Raw genomic sequence first — 25,518 nt, 5'->3', positions numbered from 1 at the left:
ATGACAGGTGTTCCATACACCCATTACTAAGCAAAAGTAATGCCACATTGTAGCTGCATTAGCATTGAGAAATGTGAAAGTTTAATAATAAAAACATTTAAAAAATGTTCCTTACATTGAAACACCAGAAATATTTAGAATAATATAGAATTCATACCAGGGAAAACAGCATGCATCAGTAACACAAATATACTCATATTTCAGGCCTAAAAGCCAGTGAATATCAGCACTGTGGGCTCCTAAATTCCTAACCTAACACATTTCCATTAATGATACTGTATTTCGAGTAGAGAATTATTTGTTTAAGCTGACAATAATAATAAGTTGCCGTTTAACCCTCTTAATGTGACAAATCACTATATCAAATTATTTCAAGCTATAAACTATTATTGTTGACCCAACATTAGTTGTAGGCTTGGCAAGCTTACCTTTTTGTTTCAATACTTTGAGTTGCTAACGTGTAATAAATATGTAGATAAGGAATTCTGACTTCTCTCTAGCTTCCAATTTGTATATTTTTTTCCAGGTTGGAGACTCAGAAAGTACAAAAGCCAGGGCATACCAGCTGCTTTTAGCTCTTTGTATTAATGTAAATTGATGTAAATTTGATCCACGTGACAGTACCCACTCGTCCCTCATTCTTCTCAGTCCACTAAACATGGTATGCTCCTGAGTGCTGAGGTTTTTATTGAGGGGGATGGAAAGGTACACATGCACTTTATTTCTACTGATCAGTTGCTACTGATTGTTGGAAGGCTGTTTTCTGTGTCGAAAATGACACTAGGGATAGTGGGTAGGATATTCAGTTTTGAAATACACACATAGCTAAACATCTTGTTTAATATTATGCAGTTTATAAATGCACAGTAATTGAAAGCCAGTTTAGAAAACACATCCACAACTGATTGGTGCTTAAAATAGATGATGCACTACTAGATCTGTTTAAAGAGTCAAACATTTTCACTAGTGCATGTATTAGAGGGACATGTTACTTGTTACTATGTGTATTACATTGTAGTTTACAAGAGGATTTGTTTCTAAGTGTTAGGGGTAAGTAAAATTGTATGCTAAAGCTTTTTTTTGTGACTTAAAAAAAAAAACATGGAAGGAAAAGTGTGTTATGTTTAAAGTGAACCTGTATTCCAATTTAAATGTTTTAAAGTAGAAATGTCTGTAAGCAGACACCATAAGATGCCTATTGCGTTTATTAGCCATCTTCTGAGCACCTGTATAATTTAAGTTTAGCACTTGCTTTTTTGTGTTTTGTACAGTACATGTTTAGAGTGAAAAGCTTGTAGGCAGGTAGAGTTTTATGCTGCCCCAGTCAGGAGAGCTAGTGTTAATTGTGTTTCCTGGTTCTTTCTTGGTGGTCTTTTTTGGGTCCGACCCATTGGTTCTGTGTATTATTAAAAAAAGGACAGGAGTCCAGACCTGAGCATGCTAGAGCTAGAGAGATAGAGAGCAGTTGCTGCTGTTACCATTGCTGGAGTCTGTCCCAATAGCCTGCAGAAATATACCAAGACCAGAGTGCCATTTATTGAACATCTGGCTTCAGGATCCTTCTACAGCCTAAGGGAGAATGCAGGGACATGCAGTCTGCCCTGAAGATGCCAATCCTGGATGCTGCCATCATGGATTCAGCCAGTTATGGGCGCTATCCTGTGCATGTATGCTGGGGCAGACACAAGCCTGGGTTGGGGATAAGTTTAGGGAAAGACTGTTTCTTTGTTCTACTGTCATGCGACAATATTTAGGTAAAGCTTTTGAAACTTTGTCTTTGCCTGGTCTGAAGTTACTTAAGGGGTATAATGAAAGTACCCAGCACATATAGTCTGCTCTTTGGGTCAGCTAAGCATGATGGGGTATGTCAACATCAGTGTAAGAGTTAATACAGCGTGAAGTCATAAGTGGTTACCAAGAGTACCGAAGGTTTCTCTAGCAGCCTGTCGTAAGCATGTACATGTGACAAGTTGTGAGAAGGTCTGTCTCCCATAGCAATGGGAGCAGATCAGAACCTCAGAGGTCCCCAGCCTGTGCACAGGTACGGAAGACTAAAAGTTAATTAAGTGCACACATGGAGTCCACATTAGGTGCACAGTGGAACCCCATCCCGTTACTGGGAGTGAGGTAGGGGTGATATGCTGGACAGTTTGAGAGGGCATTGGCTCTGTGTGTCCCTCCTAAATAAAGCAGTGATAATGTTTAAGAACATCAAGAGAGTTAACTAGAGTTTAGTCATCTGTTCAAGTTAAGGCACCCCATGTGTCCTTTTCAAAGTGCCTAACGTAGCCCAGAAGAAGCCACTCCGGGGTAGGCCTCTCATGTGACTCTTTCTTGGCGCCCAATGAGGGAAACATGGAGGACGTGACCACCACCCTACCAACACACCAAAGCCCCCTACAAGCTTGTTGATCTTGGCTGGCAAAAAAAAAAAAAAAAAGAATCCACTCACGAGTAGGTTGACTGTGCAACTCATGCGGTTGTCTTTGCTCTCATCAGTTACCACTGCTCTGTAATCCAATAATCTTTCCAAAAGCCCTTTTATCAGTGTCACAAAATTAATGACTCCTTTAGCTATGGATGGATACTTTTCAGCATAATCCAGCAATCTGTAGGAACACAATAAAATATACTCTCAATAACAAGATACCAACAGAGCCTAATCTGATCACAGATTAGTTCAAACAAACAATAAAGAACCCAAACAATTTTTATTTTTAAAAACATGGCTTAAATTTAAAAAGTCAAACCTTGATCTTGTGCCAACTATACTGCTTTCGTTTTAGAAGCACTGTGGAACAGTGAAAGTTTTAAATGAAAAATAATTCTTGGCAAAATTTAGCCCTGCACATTGTATATTGGATCAATTGTTCAAGACTATTCCAAGTAATCATGGTGCTAGGATCAGTGACATGTTAACATACATATAACAAAATCCACGCTACCATAGATAGAAAAGGGCCACATTACTGTTGAGATTCATAACAACACTGAGACCAGATCACCAAATGCTCTTTCATGTTACAGTTACGTATATGTTACATTTACATGTGTACCCCCCCCCCTAAAGATCCGCAAGTAAACTGGGATTTCCCACCCTGCACAGCCAGACACACCCAATCCTCACAGGCATGTTTGAATCAGAGAACAGTCCGTGATTTTTTATTGTTATTTATTGAGGGTAATAACTTGGATAGCGATGGGAGGTTATAGGATGCCCATTTGACCTTAACAACAAACTTCATGGACAACTCTTCCTTCAGTCTCCATTTGCAGCTCTATATACAGCTCCACTCCTTCCTCCAGCACTCACTTGCTTGCAAAACCCAGCTGGTACACTGTGAATATCTGATAGTCACTCAGTCAGAATAAAGCCCCTTGGTTGTGTAGCAGAATTTTAGTGTCCAACTTGCATGATTCCTGTGGCTACTGATCCCAGCTCCACCACTTCAGGCACTGCCAACCCACCTGGCTGCAGCTGCCCCTTTCACTACCTCTCTAGGCTAACTTCTCCTTACAGCCCTCCAGACTGACACTCACCAGCCCATCCCGCTGAATCTCAGAAGATCTCCTAATTGTGCTGACCTGCTCCTGCTGCCCTCCAGGAAGGGCTCCCTCAATGGTGATTTCAGCATATAAAAAAAAACTATTCAATTGCAAGGAGTGTAAGAGGACACAAGGCCATACAATGCGATTAGAGCAGAAGCGATTTAACCTCAGGCTACGCAAGAGTTTTTTTACACTAAGGGCAATAACATTGTGGAACTCTCTTCCACAAATGGTAGTAACTGCGGGGAGTATGGCTACTTTTAAAAGACTCTTGAACATACATCTCCAAGATCAAAACATTCAGGGGTATGGGAAATGAATATGTCCACACACACTTACACAGGTTGAACTGGATGGACTATTGTCTTTATTTAACCTCAACTACTATGTAACTATGTGTCTTGGTAGAATCCTTCCAGCAACTGAGCCCCAGGCCTGATGTTACCCCACTCCCCCAAACTAGGGGGCACCCTTAAGGGTCACCAACAGCCTCCTCAGCACTCCATCCCCATCTTCTACCCAACTGCCCCACCCTGGCATGACTTATTCCTATTTATGAGGTGGCCTGCCCCCTGCCAGTCCTTTACTGGGGATTGGCTAAGGTCTTCATAAACATTCCAAGTAGCTCATCCTAGCCTCCACCCACTATGTCTAGAACATTCTCCAATGTCCCAGAAAACAGGGGGAGGCACCAGAGAAGCTGCTAGGGTGATTCACCCAACCTTGAGTCACTGAACCCTAACCCAGATTCCCAGCTCAGGCTTGGCCCTGAGCCAAAAATGATTGAATGTTTAAAAGTTACAGCTACTTGCCTCATGCTTCAGTTTCATATTACAGAAGCCATGCCAAGTTTTAAGAGCTAAAGTAATGCTATACTACCAGAACAAAGCCATGCACATCAAGTATACAACACATTACAGAGTGAAGTTATTTGAAGGATTTACTATTGAATTTCATTATGACTAGTAATGGGAGAATTAACTGAAATTCAGTTCACACCATTGTTGGATGGCACCACTGAAAGACCTAAATGTGGATGGCATGAGTCCCACAGAGAGGTCTTTCTAAAAAATGTGAGCTACAGGTACAACCCTCAGGTATGGGTAGTTAACAAATGGCTAATGGCACCAAAGTTTTATGGCATCACCAGAACTCCTAAATGTAAAGCTATAATACATAGAAAAATAAAGATAATGTGAGGGATGGCATTTATAATTTTTGCTAAAAAGCTAGCCTTGCCATGAAAAACAAAAAAGAACATGCTTGTGAAATGAAAAAATACGCATTGTCTCACATGTTTTCAAAAAGCTGCATGTACTGCCAGTCTCCACGTCCTCCTTCAACTTCATGATCCAGTTTGAGTATTATTTCATTTTCAAACTATAAATGAGAAGTACATCATGACTGTTAGCTTTAGCAAGCTATCCACATCAGCTTCACAGATGAGATCAGTGAATTACAACATACATGTTATTTGAGAATATGGAAAATATTACCAATAAGCACACAAAAAAAGGGGAAAGAAATGGACAAGCAAGTAGAACTTTAATCAGATGTTGCGAGCCAATAAAGAGCTGTCAGTTTTTAGCACCTATGTCTTTGGTACTGTTTTACAACCAGAGTGGTTAGTGATAGCTGTGATTCATCACTATGTCCTGTCTCAGTCAGCTACATCAAACACCAGGCCTTCTGAATCTGCTACAGAGTAATCAATAGCAGAAAAACACAGTAAACAAAATGTTTGTGCTCATTTGGGGGGAGTAATAATCCCTCCTCTTTGAGCACACTTTGTCTTCAGGCAGAGATGAAGACACCTGAGTCTCTGGATATGGAAGTGGGTGATCAGCCACATTTGGGAAGATGGAGAACCTAAGAGAATGAGGAAAAGGCTGCAGAGGCCATAAAGTCACCAGTATGACAGCATAGAGGAACACTAACATCCATGATGCACAAAAGCCGAAACATGATATGGGGGTGAGACCTTAAGGGCCTACTGAGAGCCTCAAGATGGCAGCAGAATACAAAAGTGCAGTGACTTCAGGATCTCAGCAGCTCAGAGGATAAACTTGTGGTGCAGTTTTAGAGGCAGCAACCGTGGGGACACAATGCCACCAGGGAGCCTTTACAAAGGGACTTACCTGACAGACAGGTAGTGGCACTAGGCAGTATGCACCCCCCCCCCCTTAAGTAAGCCACCAGCATTGTTAGTTCGAAAGTGGCAAGTTTTTAGGGTCAGTAAATGCTACTACTGCTGGACTGGATCCTTGAAAACCTGCTCAAAAGAGCAAATAGGCAGAGGAGGAAAAACACTGGCAGGCGATGTCCCATATGGGAGAAACATTAAGGGGCTAAGGGCTGGATATTACCTCTAAATGTATTTTTACATTTCCAACATGGGGAAGAGGTGTGATTCTGAGGCGCTGGCATTGCCTGCTGCATTTAAGTGTGCATGCTAGAAATAAGGACAGAAACCTTTACTGGAAAAGTAAAAAACCTAGACATGGAAATCCTTAAAGTGCTGCTTCCACTGCTTATGTTGGACGTTATTAAAAAAAAAAAAAAACATTATTAGTGAAGGCCTGGTAACCTAAAAGTTGATGATGGCAATTTTCAGTTTCTTAGCCAGCTTGCCAATGGTCTATACATTTTTTTCTAATGGAAATGGGGGGCCTGGCCTTTCTTTGTTAGCGTTTCTGACTGTGATCACGCCTGCTGCTAAATAATGTGTACTGAATTGTGCCTTGGGTTTCAGAAGTAGCAGTGTTCCCACGCTTAAAGGGTGCAGTTAAACTTGACAAGGGGTACAGGGCACAGTGATTTAGGCGGAGAAAAGGAATGAGGTCTGGATTCACTGTGACTACAGATTTGTTGTGAATTCTATTGGTTTGAAATGTAAGCTCCCATTAAAATGCATGTGCCATTTTGCTGATTTGCTGTAGAAAGAGGATACTGAAAAATCACAAGTTGCATATTTAGAAATTATGATTAGTTATGAAATTATGTTTCATTCTAAACAGCTAGCTCTTTGGGCAATCATTCCTTCACTGCCTTCTTTTTTTAGGGACGAGGGAGTGGTTAGGACTTTTTTTGTCTTTGACTTTACAATATTTAGTTTGTGGTTGATTTGAGAGCAGTGGTCATATTTTGTATCAGGGGAGAGGTCATTTTAGGATTCTCATTTCTTTTGTGGGTATATTTGTTTTTATTGTATGCTAATAAGAACTCTTTTTTAAGTTTGAGATGTTAAAATGCAAAATTCATTTGGTTGCTGACCATCTATTCTTGGAGCTGCTTTATATTCACAGCACGCTGCTTCATCAATTGAAAGAAAACTAAGTGTAAGAACCATCTTTTTTTTAATCCAACAAACTCCTTATGAGACATAAAATAAGGAGAACAGAAAAAAAAAGGAGTTACAAATTAAACTCCAATAGACATTGTTACCAACAAAAATTGTCAATGCAATGGTTTACAGATATCAAGAAACAAAAATGTTATTACATTCAAAAGATCCCAGAAGGGAAGTCATGCCAGGGACCAAATTAATGTATATCAAGGTACACATATGAAAACAAAAATCCATCAAAAGTCTCACATGCTCATAATGGTCAATACGATCAGAGAAATGGGAGTGGAGATGCCCTGGGATGGTTTTTGATAATCAATCATTGTTTCTTCCTCTGATGAGGTAGATGCCAGATCCAGCTAACAGTCCCATATGTCGGGTCGTGAACCTACCGAGTTGTGGGTAGCTTGTAAGTTCAAAAAAAGTCTTCTTAACTTAAAGGCAGTGTTTTTGTTGGGCATGAATCCAATTGTATTTGGTGGATCAATTTGAGGATCACTTTGTTCAGATAGAGTGCTAGGATTTTGGCCAAAATGTTATTATCTAATTGTAGAAGGGAGATAGAGTGATATGATTCAGGGAGTGAAGGGTCTTTTCCAGGTTTGGTTATGAGCACTATTAGGGCTTCTCTCATGGATGCAGGAAGGGTAAATGAGTCAAAGATGTGTTTAAATACTTCTCACTGTCTAGGAACTAGGACCTCCCTAAACTGAGTGTAGAATTCCAATGGAAGTCCATCAGAGCCTGGGGCTTTGACTGTAGCTAGATGTCCAATGGCTTTATCTATATCATAAGGGGAGATGGAGGTTTCAAATTGGCTAATTTCAGAGGGGGACAGGGAGGGAAACTGTTCTGAATGTAGAAAAGTGTCTAGATCCTAGTATGAGTAGTGGGCCATAAAGGAGTATAAAGCAGCAAAGGGGCATGAAATTCTTTAGCCACTTGGCAGAGTCAGTTATATGTTGGCCAAATGCATCCGTCAATGAAACAACTACCGGTGGTTTGTGGTTTAGGTGAGCCAGATAGGCAAGCAGTTTACCCGCACTCTCCCCATGTTCAAATATCCTCTGTTTACAAAAGAAAATATGTTGCTTGGCTTTTTAAAAATGCAGGAGATTAACTAATCTAGCTTGCACTTTCATTAAGGAAGCATTGTTGGAAGAAGGGTCAAGTTGAAAAGCCTGTTCCAGAGACTCTAAATGATCCTCAGCTTGGTTCAAAATTAGTTTGTAGGAGATTTTGTACCTGGAGACACGAGCCAACAGCAGCATTCTGGCATGTAGTTTAAAAGATTCCTATACTGTGCCACAAGAAGCAGAACCCCTGTTAGTATTAAAAAAAAGGTCCACTCAGTCTGTAGGGCTGCCATATAAGGAAGTGTGGAGAGCCAGAAGGGATTCAACTTCCATATTCAGGCGAGGGGAAAGTCTGTAGGTTCAGAGTCACTTAATAAAGTGAGTGGTCAGACAATATTTGAGCCCCAAATCCCACATCCACCAAATTTGGCAGAAGGAGTTTAGATACTAAAATATAATCTATGCGCGACATAGTAGAGTGGGAAGTGGAAAAGCAGGAATATCTCTGAGACGTGGGGTGTCTGTGTCTCCAGGTGTCTATCAAGGCAAACTCTACCAACAAACGGCCGAATCTCTTCAAAGAAGTTGGATGTGGACTGGAAACATCAGGGCCCATTCTATCAATAGAAGGGTCTATCACCATATTGAAATCCCCGAGCCAAATAGCAGAGACTGTGGAGTATTGCACCATAAAGGTTAGGCCATCATGCAGGGCAGTAAATTGGGATGGATTGGGAACATAATATGCACACAGTAGTAATTCAATCCCACCCACTAAGGCATGTAAAAATATATACCTGCCTTGAGAGTCAGATCGCAGTGCTGAAACTGTATATGTTTGGCAACAAAGATCGCCACTCCTCTGGAATGAGAAGTAAAGGGGGCTTGGTATATCCAACCTATCCAAGGTTTCTTAAGGGCTAGTTGGATCTGACCTGTAACATGAGTTTCCAAAAGGATAATCACATCAGCCAGCTTTGCCTTAAGGTAGGATTGCAGTCCGTTTTGGCTTAGCTCACAACCCCCTGACATTCCATGTTAAGATCTTGAGGGGGGCCATAGTCGGTCAATAATAATAGGTACATGCTATCGGAGCCACAGGATCAGGGTCACGACATATCACACAAGATGAAGTGCATGTAAATTTTGCATAGGTACCAACTTAGCATGAGATTGTGAGAGTACATTTGCATAAAATTGACTGTAAAGTAAAGTAAAATAAAGCAATAATAAGCCTAATGTGAATGTTATGAAGGGTATCAACGTATCAGAAAGTGTAGAGTTCTGTAAAATCTTGCTGTAAAAGATTTGAGTGAACATGAAAAACAACAAACATCATAACAAGAAAAAAAAGCAGTCGAAAATGAAAAAAAAAAGATTTGTAGACTCTGGACCAGCATAGGAAGGCACATCTATAGCTGACTTGTTGGAAGCAAGGAAGCATATGCTGGCCTTGGGAAATCAAGCTTGAACTGTGAGGAGGTTCCATATAAGAAAACAAAGTTCCAGCACTATTCCAGTTCCTAGGGGAGCTGAACAGCACACACTGGTGCAGGGTGTATTTCCTCCAGGGGTATATATGGCTGAAACCGTGACAAGGAAGGATATATAAGGAGTAACAGAAACCACAATAAGGGGACAATTAACATTCCGCAGAGACATACTTGAGTTTCCCAAGCATAGTATCAAAGTTATAAATGAGGGACATGAATAAAGGTAAACATGAATGAAGATAAGCCGATTTCCACCATCAGATCATGTGTACCGGGGGAGGGGGGGGGGGGATTGAAAGCTGCAGATGCACAGCACCACAGGTACTCAGGGAAAAAAGATTTTGAAATAGAGAAAGCCCAAACTCACAGTTAGTTGTACATATATGATCTTTGATCTAATGCAGAGATAGTTAGGGAGGACAACACATAGGTAGCCATGGTAGATGTAGGAGAAAGGCTATGGGTAGAGAGGTATAGACACAGATTTCAGTAAGGAGAGGGATCGGTGCTGCCTCTGCATTTAAGCCACTTCAGGATGGTCCTCAAAAAGGTGCACCTGGTCATCTCCCACTACATGTAGTCTAGCAGGATACAGCATGGCGTACTTTAGGTGCTTGACTCGTAGCTGTGGTTTGGCCTCGGTGAATTGAGCTTGATGTCGCTATACCTTAGCTGAGAAATCTGGGTATACTGCCACCTTCACATTCTGAAATAGGATATTTCCTTTCTCACGGATGAGACTGAGGATAGTGTCCCAGTCTCTAAAATTCATACATTTAGCTATAATAGTGCGTGGAGGTGCTCGGTTAGGAGGGGGTCTAGCCACCAGCTTGTGGGCTCGTTCCACCACAAAGGACATTGAGAAAGCCTCCCTGCCATAGGTAGTGGAGAGCAGGTTTTCCAGAAAAGATGGAGGGTGTGAACCCTCAGGGAGTCCCACGAAGTCCCACGAACCAGAAGTTACAGCACCTTAGCCTGTTCTCCATGACATCCTGTTTCTGGATGAGAGAATGGAGCTGATGCTGGAGTTATTCAGTGGAGACCTATAAAAGAGGAAGCTTGTCTTCCGCATGGCTGATCCGCCTTTCCGTCTCAGTCACCCGCTCCCGTAGTTTTTGAAAGTCTTGGCGAATTAGCGAGATGTCCACCTATACCTCTTCTATTTTAGAGGTCAGTGTGGTCTGGCATGTGAATATCGCCTAGAGTACCTTAGCGGTGTCTCCAGCAGCTTGATCAGACTCTGTAGGAGGAGCGGCGCCATCTTCTCCCCCTTCTTCACACTCCTCGTGTCTGAATCTGTCCAGTTTGGTGATGGCACCCAAGTTTTTCTTCAGAGGCTACATCGCAATGCAGCAGGAAGGATTTCACACCCAGGGAGAGACAATCAGGGAAAAAACGGACCAGAGATCCCCAGGATTAATGGATTAAGGATGTTCATTTGGCGGAGCTTTCAGTCAGAGCACCCTACACCATGCCACTCCAGGCCACACCCCCCCTGTGCAAGAACCATTTTATATTATATCACTCACATTTCTATCCCCATAGTAAATAAAAGTTAGGGATACACTGATTCTCTAGTAAGTTTCAGCCTCATCTGGTTCACTGAAAATGTCCTAATGCTGGCAAATTTTGCACTGCTTTAACATCTACAGAAATGTAATTCTTGTAGATAAAAACTTGCCCATGCCCTGTGTCTTCAGTATTTTTGGGCCCAGTCCTGCAGCTCATGTTCTTTGTCAGTTTTTACACTACTGTATCTGCGGCAGTCTCTCCATTTGCAAGTACTGTATGATAGGAATTTTTCAGCAGCACAGCAAAAATATGGAAACATTGAAAATAGGGACAGTCTCAGCAAATTGTTGGCCTAGTGGTCACAAGAGGCTTTTTTTTTTTAAAGAAATGAATCAGATTGAGTGCTGCTGCTGTATGTAAGCCAAAGTAATTGTACAGAAAAAAATAATATGAGTGGTAAGTCTGTCACAAGGTTGTCTGTAAAAATTGTTTCATACCACCACATAGAGCTTGAAGGTATAAATTATAAAGCTGATCATTTAAGGGATTTGTTATTTTCTATGTCACCCTTATTATTATTAAAAACATTTTTCGTTTTTTGGTACATGCCAAGCTCCAATGCCTTTTTTTTTTTTTTTTTTTTTTTTTTAGGGCTTGTTTCAAAGCCCTAAAAATGTAACCCAAGCAGTTTGACTGATCTCTAGTAAAGAAAAGACACCATATAAAAAGGCCCAGCTCCGTTTCTCAATAAAACATTTAGGGAGCAATAAGGGTGGTGAAAACACTGCACATGAGTCATATTTGTGTTTCTGTTTATTGATGTATATTGATCATCTGGTTCTTAGCAAATTAGGGGATAATATATGTTACATATTGAATGTTTATTTCCTTGCTTGAAATAACATCAATTGAGGTTAAAATACTTATCAGTTTATAAAAGGTTCTTTTCATTTCTACAACATAAGAGTATGTTCTCCACTTATAAAGGGTCATTTCTGGCACAAAAATGCAGGTCCAGGATAGTTGAAAGAACTGTCATTTGGCTGAAATATTTGAATTCACCAATTTAGGCCATAAGAGGTAAAAAGTTACGGGAGTTGATGTAGTTAACTTTTTTTTGCGTATGGAAGTGTTTACCTTATTTTAAATAAGCAATAGTTGTAATGCTAAGCTGCTGAGTGCATTCTTGCACTTTATATGGCTGCTTACCTCAATGCTCACTTTAACTTCTAAACTAGGATTTTTGTCCATATCCATTTTAAAAAAAAAAGAAAATATGTTCACACCAGCAACATTATTGCCCCTTTCACACTTATGCAACGCGATTTTACCGCGAATGCGATTTTGAAAGCAATGGCTATGGCTATGGTTAAGTAGTGCAGGAACTACTTTGAAGTTGGTGCGACTTCAAAATGCACTGATATGAATGGGGCTCATTGAAAATAATGGAAAACGACTTGTCATGCGATGTTGCGGTCCAAAATGGCGGGACAAGTCGCACTAGTGTGAAAGGGGCCTATATGTTATGCCAAATAACAGTTCTTTAAAACAACAAGGGGACAGGTGTAGAAAAGCTAAACATTTTTTGATTTTACCAATTATGTTTACCTATATTCTGAAAAAACTTGGGGAAAAAACGTGACAATTGCTAGCCCTATTTAACAAACGAATTGTATTCGGTTTCTGAATATGCTTTTACATGCATTGTCTTTGTTTTGTGTTACCTTTCTAAACTCTCCAGTTTGGTGGAATTCACAGAGCATCATATCAAAAAAGATTGGGATTGTAGCTTTTCGTAATTCAGTTTCTGGTATGAGAGTCATTTCTAGAATTGGTCCAACCATTCCAGGAATAAAGCAGATCTTATGTTTATCTGGTATGAGATAAAATAACAAAAAATGTAACTGATTTGATATCATATAGTAAAAACGTTCAGTAAAATATCACCTGGTTGCTGTTAAAATGTTGACAAAAGCATTACTCACATAAAAGCCTCATACTATCTGTTAAATGATATATTTATCTAGCTGATGCTCTAAAATATCTCACTATAAAGTAAGCAGCAGAAATTACTACTACTAAGTAATTACTATTTTTATGCACAAAATGAAAAAAATAGAAAAACATTTTAAGAAGTATATGCATAAACCTTGTAGTATTACTTATCTTTCATTGAGCTCCTGTATAGCCAAACTAAAGATTGATATGGCAAAAGTAGACTGTAGATTTACAGTTACTCAATAATGACAAGCAACTTTTATTTTCTACTGAGAACCTGCAGGTTTTTTTTTGCTCTGTGCTCCCTTGGGGAGATTCAGTCCTTTATTTGGCTTGATGGCCACTGTCATCAAAACAGAAAAATGGGAGAAGGTCCAATATGTTGAGTTAACCACTTCCATACCGAGTCATAGTAATATGACGTCGGCATGGTGGTTGTACGGATCCTAGCTGCTATTGCGCGCCCCCGGGGGCACGCAGCGCGGTGATCGGGGGTTAGGCTCGTCCCTCGGACATAGCCCATCCCTGATCAAGGTAAACAGCCAATAGAAATTGGCTGTTTACCACGTGATCGGCTATGTCAATCACAGCCGATCACATGAGCGGCTCCAGCACGAGCCGCTCGTTCTCTCTGCAATGCGCGCCCTCGGGGGCGCACAGAGCAGCGATCGGGGACGAGGCTCGTCCCTCGGACAGAGTCGATCCCCGATCTAGGTAAAGAGCCAATGAAATTGGCTCTTTACCACGTGACCGGCTGTGTCCAATCACAGCCGGTCACAAATGTCAACAGAGAACACGGTAACTAGCTATCACCGTGTTCTCCTCCTCACACACTGATCCTGTGTGAGGAAGAGAGTGTGGTAACAGCTAGTTACCAAGTACAGTGCACCCCAAACACACTGATTGCCCCCCCCCAATAAAGAGCACCTGTCACTAGCCCCTCAAAGTACCCGAGTACCTGTCACCAGCCCATCAGGTACTCTGATGACAGGTACTCGGGTACTCTGATGACAGGTACTCGGGTACTCTGATGACAGGTAGGCAGGTACTCTGATGACAGGTACTCGGGTACTCTGATGACAGGTACTCGGGTACTCTGATGACAGGTACTCGGGTACTCTGATGACGGGTACTCTGATGACGGGTACTCGGGTACTCTGATGACAGGTACTCGGGTACTCTGATGACAGGTACTCGGGTACTCTGATGACAGGTACTCGGGTACTCTGATGACGGATACTCGGGTACTCTGATGACGGATACTCGGGTACTTTGAGTACCTGTCAACGGAGTATCCGTCATCAGAGTACCTGTGTACCTGTCACCTACCCATCAGAGTACCCGAGTACCTTCCACCTGCTCATCAGAGTACCTGACGCCTGAAGTACCCGAGTACTTGCCGCCTGCTCATCAGTACCCATCACTACTCATCAGTACCTATCACGTATCAGTATCACCTATCAGTATCAGTACTACTCATCAGTACCTATCACCTGCCTGTCACCTGCCCATCAGAGTACCCGAGTACCTGTCACCTGCCTATCGGAGTACCCGAGTACCTGCCACCTGCTCATCAGTACCAGAGTACCTGTCACCTGCCCAACAAAGTACCCGAGTACCTGTCGCCCTTCATGTCTAAGTCCAAAAAGGTTTATATACGTCCTCCGTTTAAACCTAAATACCGGTGTTATGGCAGCAGATAGCTGCCATAACCCTGGTATTTTTTTAAACGGTGGACGGTTGGCTTTCCGATAAGGGTGGTCCCAGCGGTGGATTCCGGGACGGCGGAAGAGGTGCCCCCCCCCCTCCCGCCGCGTCCGGTCCTTTTCCCCGCTTACCAGACCCGCCGACAGCGGGGAAAACGATCCGGTCCCGGATCCTCACAGACAAACTCTGGTCCGACCGCATCTGGAGTATTCGGTCCAGTTCTGGTCACCAGTCCTCAGGAGGGATGTGTTGGAGCTGGAGAGAGTCCAGAGAAGGGCAACTAAACTAATTAGGGGATTGGAGGACCTTGACTATGAAGAGCGTCTACAATCGCTCGATTTATTCTCCCTGGAGAAGAGACGTCTGAGGGGGGACATGATAGCAATTTATAAATATCTTAATGGGGATCCCAGCTTAGAAAAAAAGCTGTTCATTCGAAGGGATTGCATGAGGACTCGAGGGCATACAATGCGATTAGAGGAGAAGCGTTTTAACCACATGGCAACGTGGGGGGTTCTTTACTGTTAGGGCTACAAGATTGTGGAATTCTCTACCACAAGAGGTGGTTTCTGCGGGTAGTATGGTGGCTTTCAAAAGACTCTTAGACTTACATCTCAAGGATCAGAACATTCAGGGGTATGTGAGATGAGTACAGCCACACACACCTACACAGGTTGAACTGGATGGACTATTGTCTTTATTCAACCTCACCTACTATGTAACTATGTAACTATGTAACTATGAGTGAGGGCAAGCTTGCCCTCACTTGACTCTATGGTCTTGGAGGACCGGAGCTACGGAAAATGTTGTTGCCTAGCAACCGGTTTAAAGGTCCTTTTTTTTTTTTTCATTTTATATAATTTTTTTTTTTTCTATCTTTTAGTGTACTTGTGAGATCTGAGGACTTTTTGACCCCAGATCTCACAAAAAAGAGGTCCTGTCGTGCCTTTTTCTATTACAAGTAATGTTTACATTTCTTGTAATAGAAATAAAAATGATCCTTTTTTTTTTTTTTTTTGTTAAACGGTGTAAAAATAAAAAATAATAAATAAAATAAATAGTAAAAAAAAAAAAAAAATTAAAGCACCCTGTCCCTGTTAGCTCGCGCGCAGAAGCAACGCATACGGAAACCCCACCCACATATGTAAACGGTGTTCAAACCACACATGTGAGGTATCGCCGCGATCGTTAGAGCAAGGGGAATAATTTGAGCCCTAGACCTCCTCTGTAACTCAAAGATGGCAACCTGTGGAAATTTTTAAATTGTCGCCTATGGGGATTTTTAAGTACCAAAGTTTGTCGCCATTCCGTGCAATTTTGAAACATGACATGTTGGGTATCTATTTACTCGGCGTAACATTATCTTTCACATTATGGAAAAAATTGGGCTAACTTTACTGGTTTCTTATTTTTTAATTAACAAAAGTGAATTTTTTCCCAAAAAATTGCGTTTGGAAGACCGCTGCGCAAATACGGTGTGATAAAAAATATTGCAATAATCTCCATTTTAATCTCTAGGGTCTCTGCTAAAAAAAAAATATATAATGTTTGGGGGTTCTAAGCAGTTTTCTAGCAAAACAACTGATTTTAGCTTGTAAACACCAAATGTCAAAAATAGGCCTAGGCAAGTGGCTAGGATGCATGATGATGCTCCTTGGATGTTGGGCCCCTCTATATGGCTAGGCTGTGAAAAAGTCTCACACATGTGGTATTGCCATACTCAAGAGGAGTGGCAGAATGTATTTTGGGGTGTCATTTTTGCTGTGTACATGCTATGTGTTAGGAATATCCTATAAATTGACAACTTCGTGTAAAAAAAAAAAGTTTTCATTTTTTTCCCACATTTTCCAAAAACCTGTAGATAAAAATGATATGTTCAAACGACCCATAATGCCTCAATGAATATACGTTTGAGTTTTTGCTTTCCAAACTGGGGTCATTTTGTGGACTTTTCCATTGTATTGGTGCTCTAGGGCCTTGAAAAGTGTGATAGGTAGTAAGAAAGTTTTATGTGTATTTATGCTCCTAGAACGCCTGAAGGTGCTTCTTGGACGTGGAGTATCTTTTTGTGGCCAGGCTGTGTAAAAGTCTCACACATGTGGTATCGCCATACTCGGAAGGAGTAGCAGAATGTATTTTTGGGTGTAATTTTTGCTGTGTACATGCTATGTGTTAGAAATAGCTTATAAATTGACAACTTTGTGGGAAAAAAAAAGAAAAAAAATTTTTCTTAATTTTCCCAAGAATTGTGGGAAAAAATTACAACTTCAAAAAACCCACCATGCCTCTTACTAAATACCTTGGACTGTCTACTTTACAAAAAGGGGTCATTTGGGCGGTATTTGTACTGTCCTGACATTTCAGGGCCTCAAGAAAGGAGATAGGCAGTCAGTACATCTGGTGTGATCAATTTTCAGTAATTGGTACCATAGCTTCTAGACTCAATAACTTTCACACAGACTAAATAATATACACTAATTTGGGTTAATTTTACCAGAGACATGTAGCAGTATACATTTTGGCCCAAATGTATGAAGAAAAATTAATTTTTTGCAAAATTTTATAATTGAAACTAAAAAAAAGTGTTTTTTTTTCAAAATTTTTGCTCTTTTTTTGCATATATCACGAAAAAAAAAAAACCCCAGTTGTAATCAAATACCACCAAAAGAAAGCTCTATTTGTGTGAAAAAATGATAAAAATTTTGTTTGGTTACAGTGTAGCATGACTGAGCAATTGTCATTCAAAGTGTGAGAGTGCTGAAAGCTGAAAATTGGTCTGGGCAGGAAGGGTGTCTAACTGCTCTGTATGGAAGTGGTTAAGTGGAAAACAATCCTTCAATATTATGTGACAACTCTCTAAGATGGGAATTACATTTACTGGGGAGATTTTCCTCTCATTTCCTGTTGTGTTACAAAAAAAATTAAGAAAATCTCCCCAGTGGGACAATGTCAGCAAAGAAAAAAAAAAAACCTGATAGAGGTTTTAACCATTCACTATCTATCCAAAATTGGTTCAAAAAGTTTTGGCTTTACATACTGTACATCTTAAAGCAGCCCTGTTACTGGAATAAAAACTAGCTAAAATGGAACCAGTGTCCTTTTGTTTGTAGTGGTGGCTAGCGTTTAGACAAAGGTGTCTTCTAAATATGGATTTGGAAGTGGACTGTTACTCTAAGAATGCTTTGTGGACTTTTTTTGGTTGCACTACAACATTTCTTTTCATTTTACACTTGTTTCAATGTATTTGTTTGTATGTTATTATGTATCAAATGGATCTATTCACTTTATTCACAAGAATATTTGGGGAATAATACACTTCAGTGGTGTGAATGGAGTCTAAACTACTCTGCCCTCAGTAACTACCCAATCTTTTTGCAGCATCTCAGATCTCAGGGCCTTAGGCAGACCATTTACGGTTCGAATCCCGACCGGTTTAGCAGGAACCGTCCGAGATTTGAATCGTGTATAGACAGGCTAAATGTAACAAGTTGATCGATGGGTTAACTTGGGTACAACCAGCATGTCAGATTTTACCTGCAATTATCGCTAGAAGTTGCTAGGTTGCTATAGCTGCTAGCAACAATCACTGTCTTCTCCTGGAGTGAACGGCTTCCTCCACACTCCTCTGACCCCCCCCCCCCCCTTCCAGGAAAAGAAAATGGGAGGGATTCTCACATCAACACTCTCTGTGTTGATAGGGGAATCAAGCAAATTTCTTTTCTGCAGGTTGCAGGAAAGCAATTCCCTCTGTGTATGGCCGGCCTTAGTGTAAATTCTAAGCCCTCCCACCCCCCACAGTCAGAAAATGCTTAAAGAGTTGGTCTAGTAGTTAGTATAAAAAAAAAAATAATAAAAAGATATAGTGGCAAAAAAAATAACCATTAAGATATTTTTTATGACTACATATAAAATGTTAGTGCTTCTGCATATACTAACCATAGAGCAATTTTTTTTTTTTTTTATAATACTCAAGGCAATTGCAGAACTACAAATCGAATCTGTCTTAGAAGGTTTTAGCTGAGGAGACACTCTAGGATTTTATCACAGCCTTTGGAAGACTGCCCTAGGCATACAGGATTCATTTCAGACTGTAGGAGCTACATCAGAAATTCTAAGGGCAATACATTGTGTTAGCTGCAGTTTCTATAGTTATACCACTGATTGCAGACTTTATTGAGTGCTGAGGGAAGGTTTTATAAATGCTGAGTCTACATTCACTGCTGTATCTAAAAAGTTAACTTTGGTGAGACCACAGACTCTTGCTTTAGCAATGACCTCAGGCCTACAGGATATAGTGTACAGTGGTCCTTCTGCAGTGAGATTCCCACCTTTCGGTGCTCACATATACTGGAGTTTCACCACTGAGTGCAGAATTTTGTGTGAAGTGTAGGACATATATTATACAAAGAAAAAAAAAGGCTAACTGTAATTTTTAAGGTACTAAATAGAGATCACAAAAACACTATATTGTCAAAAGTATTGGAATGCCTGCCTTTACACGCACATGAAACTTAATGGCATTGCAGTCTTACTCCGTAGGGTTCAGTATTGAGTTGGCCCAACCTTTGCAGCTATAACAGCTTCAACTCTTCTGGGAAGGCTGTCCACAAGGTTTTGGAGTGTGTCTATGGGAATGTTTGACCATTCTTCCAGAAGTGCATTTGTGAGGTCATGAACTGATGGTGGACGAGAAGGCCTGGCTCACAGTCTCTGCTCTATTTCATCCCAGAGGTGTTCTATTAGGTTCAGGTCAGGACTCTATGCAGGCCAGTCAAGTTCCTCTAGCCAAAACTCACTCATCCATGTCTTTATGGACCTTGCTTTGTGTGCTGGTGCACAGTCATGTTGAAATAGAAAGGGGCCATCCCCAAACAGTTCCAACAAAGTTGGCAGCATGAAATTGTCCAAACTGTCTTGGTATGCTGATGCCTTTAGAGTTCCCTTCACTGGAACTAAGGGGCCAAGCCTGACCCCTGAAAAACAGCCCCGCATCATAATCCCCCTCCAGCAAATTATTTGGACCAGTGCACAAAGCAAGGTCCATAAAGACATGGATGAGCGAGTTTGGGGTGGGGGGACATGACTGGTCTGCACAGAGTCCTGACCTCAACCTGATAGAACACCTTTGGGATGCATTAGAGTGGAGACTGTGAACCAGGTCTTCTCGTTTAATGTCACAATGTCTAAATGAAGAATTACAAAAAAAATTAGCACTAACCCTCAGTCACCTGTCTGCAATGTATGTTAATTTGCACCCCAGTGATCAGCTCCAAAGGCATGTGCATTATCCCCTTAGTAAACAATTTTTAATGTATAGTGACCACCCATGTCCTGTCCTCACCATATGACCATTAATCCATTTCTCTGCTCATATGCTACAACTCTACAGCACCCAGGCCCGGCCCACAAGTTTTAACTCCTAAGCACAGAGTGCCCAGCACGTGTGTTAACATCTCAGCACCCAGTCCTAGGCATATGTGTGTTAGCTCTTAAGCATACATTTACTAGCCCATGTGTATTTATCATTCAGCACCCAATCACCAGCTCATGTACCTTAGCCTCTTTGCAACTAGCCTATGATTCATGTGTATAATTCTTCAGCTGCTGCTACCCTATGTGCAGTAACTCTTCAGTGGCCAGTAGCCATCCCATGTGTTAACTCTTCATATCCAGTCTCCAGACTCTTAATGTTATCCCTCAGTGGCCAATCCTCAGCACATATGTAACTTCTTAGTGCCTATTCTTCAGTATATGTGTGTTAACACCTAAGCACACAGTCTTTAGCATATGCCAGACATATGTTATATCTCCACTATCTCTGGTCCAATAGTGTTTTTAGTTCCACTGCTCCATTTATTGCTTGATGCCCAGCTCCAGGAAAAAACAAAAATGTTTCCATCCCTCTCTCTAACCCCGCTCTTACCCATCATGTAGGACTATGTTGTTGTCTTATCTAGTGTAGAAACATATACTTAACTAAGCCTATCATCTGAGTCCCTTGCCAGCATCATTTTCTGTTGCAGGGACCGCAGATCCAGATGTGCAATGTATTCCTCACTGCCTCAGTTTCCTATTGTTCCCTCTTGATGACAATTAATAAGAAGTATCCTTGTCACACAAGCAATGATGTGAAAACTCAAAGAACCCCACCAGTACTATAACAAAAGAGGAATCACGGTTTGGGACTCAAAAGTCACTCGCCCCCAGGTTTAGGCAAGTAAAAAGGGTATTTAGATTTTTTTTATTCCAATAATTAACTAGAGGGTAGTGTAAGGGTGAGATTGGAAAGCATTGTTTTTTGCCTTGCATTGGGCTTTAAACTTCCCCTGGCAATAAAGCACTGCCCCATCTTCCACCTCCTAAATACTGCCTTCGCTGCTCCTGGGCTTAATGACACAGTCTCTGCTGTAAATCTGCTTTAGTTTGGGTATTCCCTTTTCAATATACTTTGTGTCCAGAGCCACTCACACAATCCTCCTGTTTTGGTGTCCTCTGCACCACCTTTAGAGTCTGCCATGTTGCTGACACTTGCTACCACCCCACTGTCCCACCTACATTAATTATGACCTCTTTCCACCCTGTAAAACCTTCTGTGCATTGCTGCTGATATAAAATAGGTCAGTTTTGCAAATAGGTGGCAAGTGTAATATGGGGATGCACTTCCAATATATACATGTATGGCTATCATCATATTTTTTGTGATTTTGTTGTTAATTATGGAACAATCATTTGTGTGTCAAAGGGTTAACTGTACATGCCTGTTTTCACATGCTATAAATTTCTCTCCTGCACGTACTGCCCTCTGCATTTCTCTTCTGCACACACTTCCCGCCTTCATACCCTCTGGACTCCTCACCTTTTTGCCCACTCAGACACTTCTTTAGTATTGTTTTAAAAAACCTCAACCTTGCCCATTCTGGAATGGGCACGCATTTACCAGTATATCATTAGGTGCAAGTAATACAAAACACTTTTTTTTTATTACAAACATGCATTATTTATTTTTTGTCTCACTTACCAAGTTTGTACCACATATCGCGAATTGCAAAGCCAATTAAACATCTCATGTCTTCGTACCTAACAGAAGAAAAAAAATGTTTCTTTCGGTAATTTCATTAAACAGTGTTTATAGGGGATTCTGCCTGGCTTCTGGGGAACACCTACTCAGATGTTATGAATACTGTATATAATAACACAAATAGTGAGCACTAGAAAAAAAGAAAAATGGAGAGAAGCTGCTTTGTTTATATTTCCTCATAATTTGAGAAATGTTTCTAAAATTTCATCATTTTGGCTAAATGCATTTAGAGCCAAAAGGGAAGGTGAAATAAGGTGTTTGTGATGGTTTGTAAAGGTGCAATAGGCTTTAAATGGCTTCTGAGGCTTGCAAAAGCTTCTTTAAACTTAAACCATAAAATGCTAATGATAACATCCTCATCCTAAAGCTAACCCTAATGGTAAACCTGATACTAGATATTAACCATAATTCTAGCCCTAACATTAAAGCGAAATTCCACCCAAAAGGGGAAGCTCCAGTTATTTTCTTCCTCCCCCCTCGGTTGCCACATTTGGCACCTTTCAGGGGGGGGGGGAGCGGGTATCTGTTTTAGAAAGGTACCTGTCCCCACTTCCTGGAGACCTCGCCACGGCTCCTTCCACCACCGCCTGCCCATTCAGAAAGCGCAGCACACTTCGTGCATGCACAGTAGGAAACCAGCTGTGAAGGTACAAAGCTCCACTGCCAGTTCCCCTTAGTCGGGATGGTGACACCTGAGAGCCAATTGAAAAATCAACTGGGGTGCTGACATTCAGAGGCGGCTCTTTAATTAGGCAAATTAGGCGGTCGCCTAAGGCCTCGCACTCACACGGGCCTCGCAGCCGCCTAATTTGCCGGGGTAAAGAGCCACCTCTGAGGCTGGCAGCAGGGATCTCCCTGCAATCAGCATAGTCCCGAGTCCCAGCCGGTCTGTAAGCGGTAAAATCCGCTATGATTCGGGGCTGAGATCAGGAGCAGCTCACCGAGGATAGGAGCTCACTGACACTCCGGATCACAGCCAGATACTAGAGCCGTGGTGCTGACATCTCCGCCTCCACCACAGACCACAGACGGGGAGGAGAGAGAGCTGTTTCTGCTCCTCCTCCCGCCCTCTCCACCTGTGCTGTCCCCACCCACACTCCCCAACATTTTTCTCATCAGAGAAGATGAGGTTTGGGCAGGAAGATTGCAGACCAGGAACAAGAAGAGGAAAAATGGCACCTGATCCCTCCATCCTATCCATCCACTCCCCTCTCCTTCTAGTGAGTACTCTGATGTAAGGGGCACCCTTCCTCCATCCCTCTCATTCCTTTCTTTCTCCCTCCCCTCTTTCTTTTTTCATTCTCCCCCTCTCTCTTTCTTTCTTTCTCCCCCCCCTTCTTTCTTCCCCCCCCCCTTCTTTCTCCCCCCCCCCTCTTTCTTTCTTTCTTTCTTTCTTCCTTTCTTCCTTGTTCCCTCCCCCTTCTTTCTCTCATGAGAGCACAAATCCTTCTCCTTTTTGTATTGCTATACAGACCAGGATCCCCCAGTTTCACCCCAGTTCTTCTCTACCCATCCCTCATCATCTACCCACTCCCCCCTTTTTACCTCCTCCTCCTTCTCCCCTATCCCATGGTTCCCAGTCCCATCCCTCTCCTATTTATCCCATGTGATTGCCACAGTACACATCCCAACCACACAAGCAGCAGTAATTGGATGCTCGGCCTCTGGGTTCTTCCTTAACCCCTAAAAAGGAGGTGAGTGGGGCCTCATGTCTAAATTCTGCCTAAGGCCTCACAAATCCTAGAGCCGCCTCTGCTGACATTGATGGACAAGTAAGTGTCCTAATATTGAAGGCTGGCAGTATTTGTAGCTGCTGACTTTAAATTTTTTGGCGGGGGGGGGGGGGGTTGGAGTTCCTCTTTAAAGTTAACCTTCACTCAATGTTTACAAAGTCATGTGATCAGCATGATAGTGCTGTAATAGAGAGCACATAACTTTGTTAAAAAACAAAGCAATTGATCAGCATAGTGATCATACAGTTTGTTTATTTACCAACACAAAGTCACTAATCATGATGTCAACTTTGACATAGGGATCACATGGCTTTGATCATTGAGAAGCATTGATTGTACACCTCAGTTGTTTGCAATAAAACATGTTTTTTCCATATTTTCATTCCACCCTATCCAATTATTCAGTCTATCTATTTCCATGCCTTTAAAGAGTTTGTAAAGGTATTTTTTTTTTAATTAAAATAACAAATATGTTACACTTACCTGCTCTGTGCAATGGTTTTGCACAGAGCAGTCCCAATTCTCCTCTTCTTGGGCCCTTCCCTGACGCTCTTGGCTCCTCCTCCTTTTGTACTAGTATAGGTTTCTCAGCGCTTAGGTGGAGATATCCACTTTATTCCCAATCCCCTAGCTGCTGGTAATTCTTGTACCCCTGGACAGATACCGTGAAACTACAAGTAATCCAATCTCAGTCAGTAAAAGCCCAACATCTAAATCTTCTCTAATGTGATAAATACACCAGGGGCTTTTTGCGTTCTTTTATCTTGTCCATCTGAGTACTACAAAGAGCTGAAAGCATTGCATACTAGCACATTATGAGAAACTCACCTTAGAACTAAGCTGTCCAGCGCAGCAATGTCAGTGCTGAGTCATGTGACATCTCAATCCGGTCTTTCTTCAAGGTTTGCAGCCTCCCGCTACATGAGTGGCCAGGGGAGGATGACGTCACTGCTGCACGTGCATGTGGGAGCCATCGTTTCTGGCAACGTCTCTGAAGATCCGGCACTGTAAGTGATGTCATCAGCTGCATGCACTCTAAATATCTCCTAAATTGTGCAGGTTTAGGAGATATTCACAGTACCTACAGGTAAGCCTTACTATAGGCTTGCCTGTAGATACAAGTGGCATAACAGAGTTTACAACCACTTTAAGAAGTTTGCCTGCCTTAAAGGAGGAATGAAAAGAGTCAACTGTATTTGTGAAATGTTGAGCCCTGGGGTGGAACGGCAGTATGTTTGGTAAGAGGACATCTGCATGTGGTGTGTGAAATAAGGGGAGAATTCGCACAGTGACTTGAATGCTTTCACAGTTGCACTATATGATCACGGATCAATGCAGGCACAAATGTATTGATGTATGAGGTTTTTTTTAATATTCTACACTATACAGTTTTGTTTCTTTTGGGAACATTCCTTGGAGCATGCATGAGAAAGAAATGAAGGAGAAACACTGATTTAGTGAAGAAGAAGTATGTTTAGAATAGACTACCTCAACTAGTTCCGGCCAGTTCTTTAGATTGTTTGAAAAAAAGAGCTGGATGCATTCCTAAATGCACAAAATATAACTGGATACTGATTTTTAGAGGTAAAAACACCAGGGGTAATTGATCCAGGGAATACCAGTTGACCTCCTGGGGGAACAGGAAGGAATTGTTTTCCCCCTACTGGAGCAAACTGGACCCTGCTTTATTTGAGTTTTTTGCATTCCTCTGGATCAACTGTGGGTATAGAATAGTGCATATGAAGGTTTTATATTTGTGTGGTTCTTTTTTTGTTTTTATTTTAATTGGTTGAACTAGACGAACTAGTGTTTTTTTCAACCTAACTAACTATCTGACTATCTAGAGAATTTAGTTGTTATTTTATTTTAAGCGTTGCATGACCCACCATTTTGTTGGCCAACATATCTAATGAGAGTTAATTTTTTTATAGGGGAAGAAGGAAGAATTTATCACATAAGAGAAGATTTAGATGTTAGACCTCTATTGACTTTGGGGTTTGCATAAACATGTATAAATAAATAAAAT

The 25,518-nt window shown here is 41.4% G+C and overlaps 1 protein-coding gene across 1 annotated transcript in view; it reads right to left on the bottom strand.

Annotated features, from left to right (window-relative positions):
- The window catches only part of DOCK2 (dedicator of cytokinesis 2), a 349,654-nt gene that overhangs the window by 118,400 nt on the left and 205,736 nt on the right, over positions 1 to 25,518 (bottom strand). Inside the window, exons 32-35 of the mRNA XM_082254918.1 lie at positions 21,700 to 21,758; positions 12,701 to 12,849; positions 4,844 to 4,929; positions 2,453 to 2,609 (exon numbers count right to left, since the gene is read on the bottom strand). Coding sequence (XP_082111044.1) covers positions 2,453 to 2,609; positions 4,844 to 4,929; positions 12,701 to 12,849; positions 21,700 to 21,758 — 451 coding nt within the window. The remainder of the gene's footprint in view (positions 1 to 2,452; positions 2,610 to 4,843; positions 4,930 to 12,700; positions 12,850 to 21,699; positions 21,759 to 25,518) is intronic.

This window comes from Pelophylax lessonae (assembly GCF_965119305.1).
Source record: "Pelophylax lessonae genome assembly, chromosome: 4".
NCBI lineage: Eukaryota > Metazoa > Chordata > Amphibia > Anura > Ranidae > Pelophylax > Pelophylax lessonae.
The sequence above is the reverse complement of the archived record's forward strand: the minus strand, read 5'-3'. Positions and strand labels throughout refer to the sequence as shown.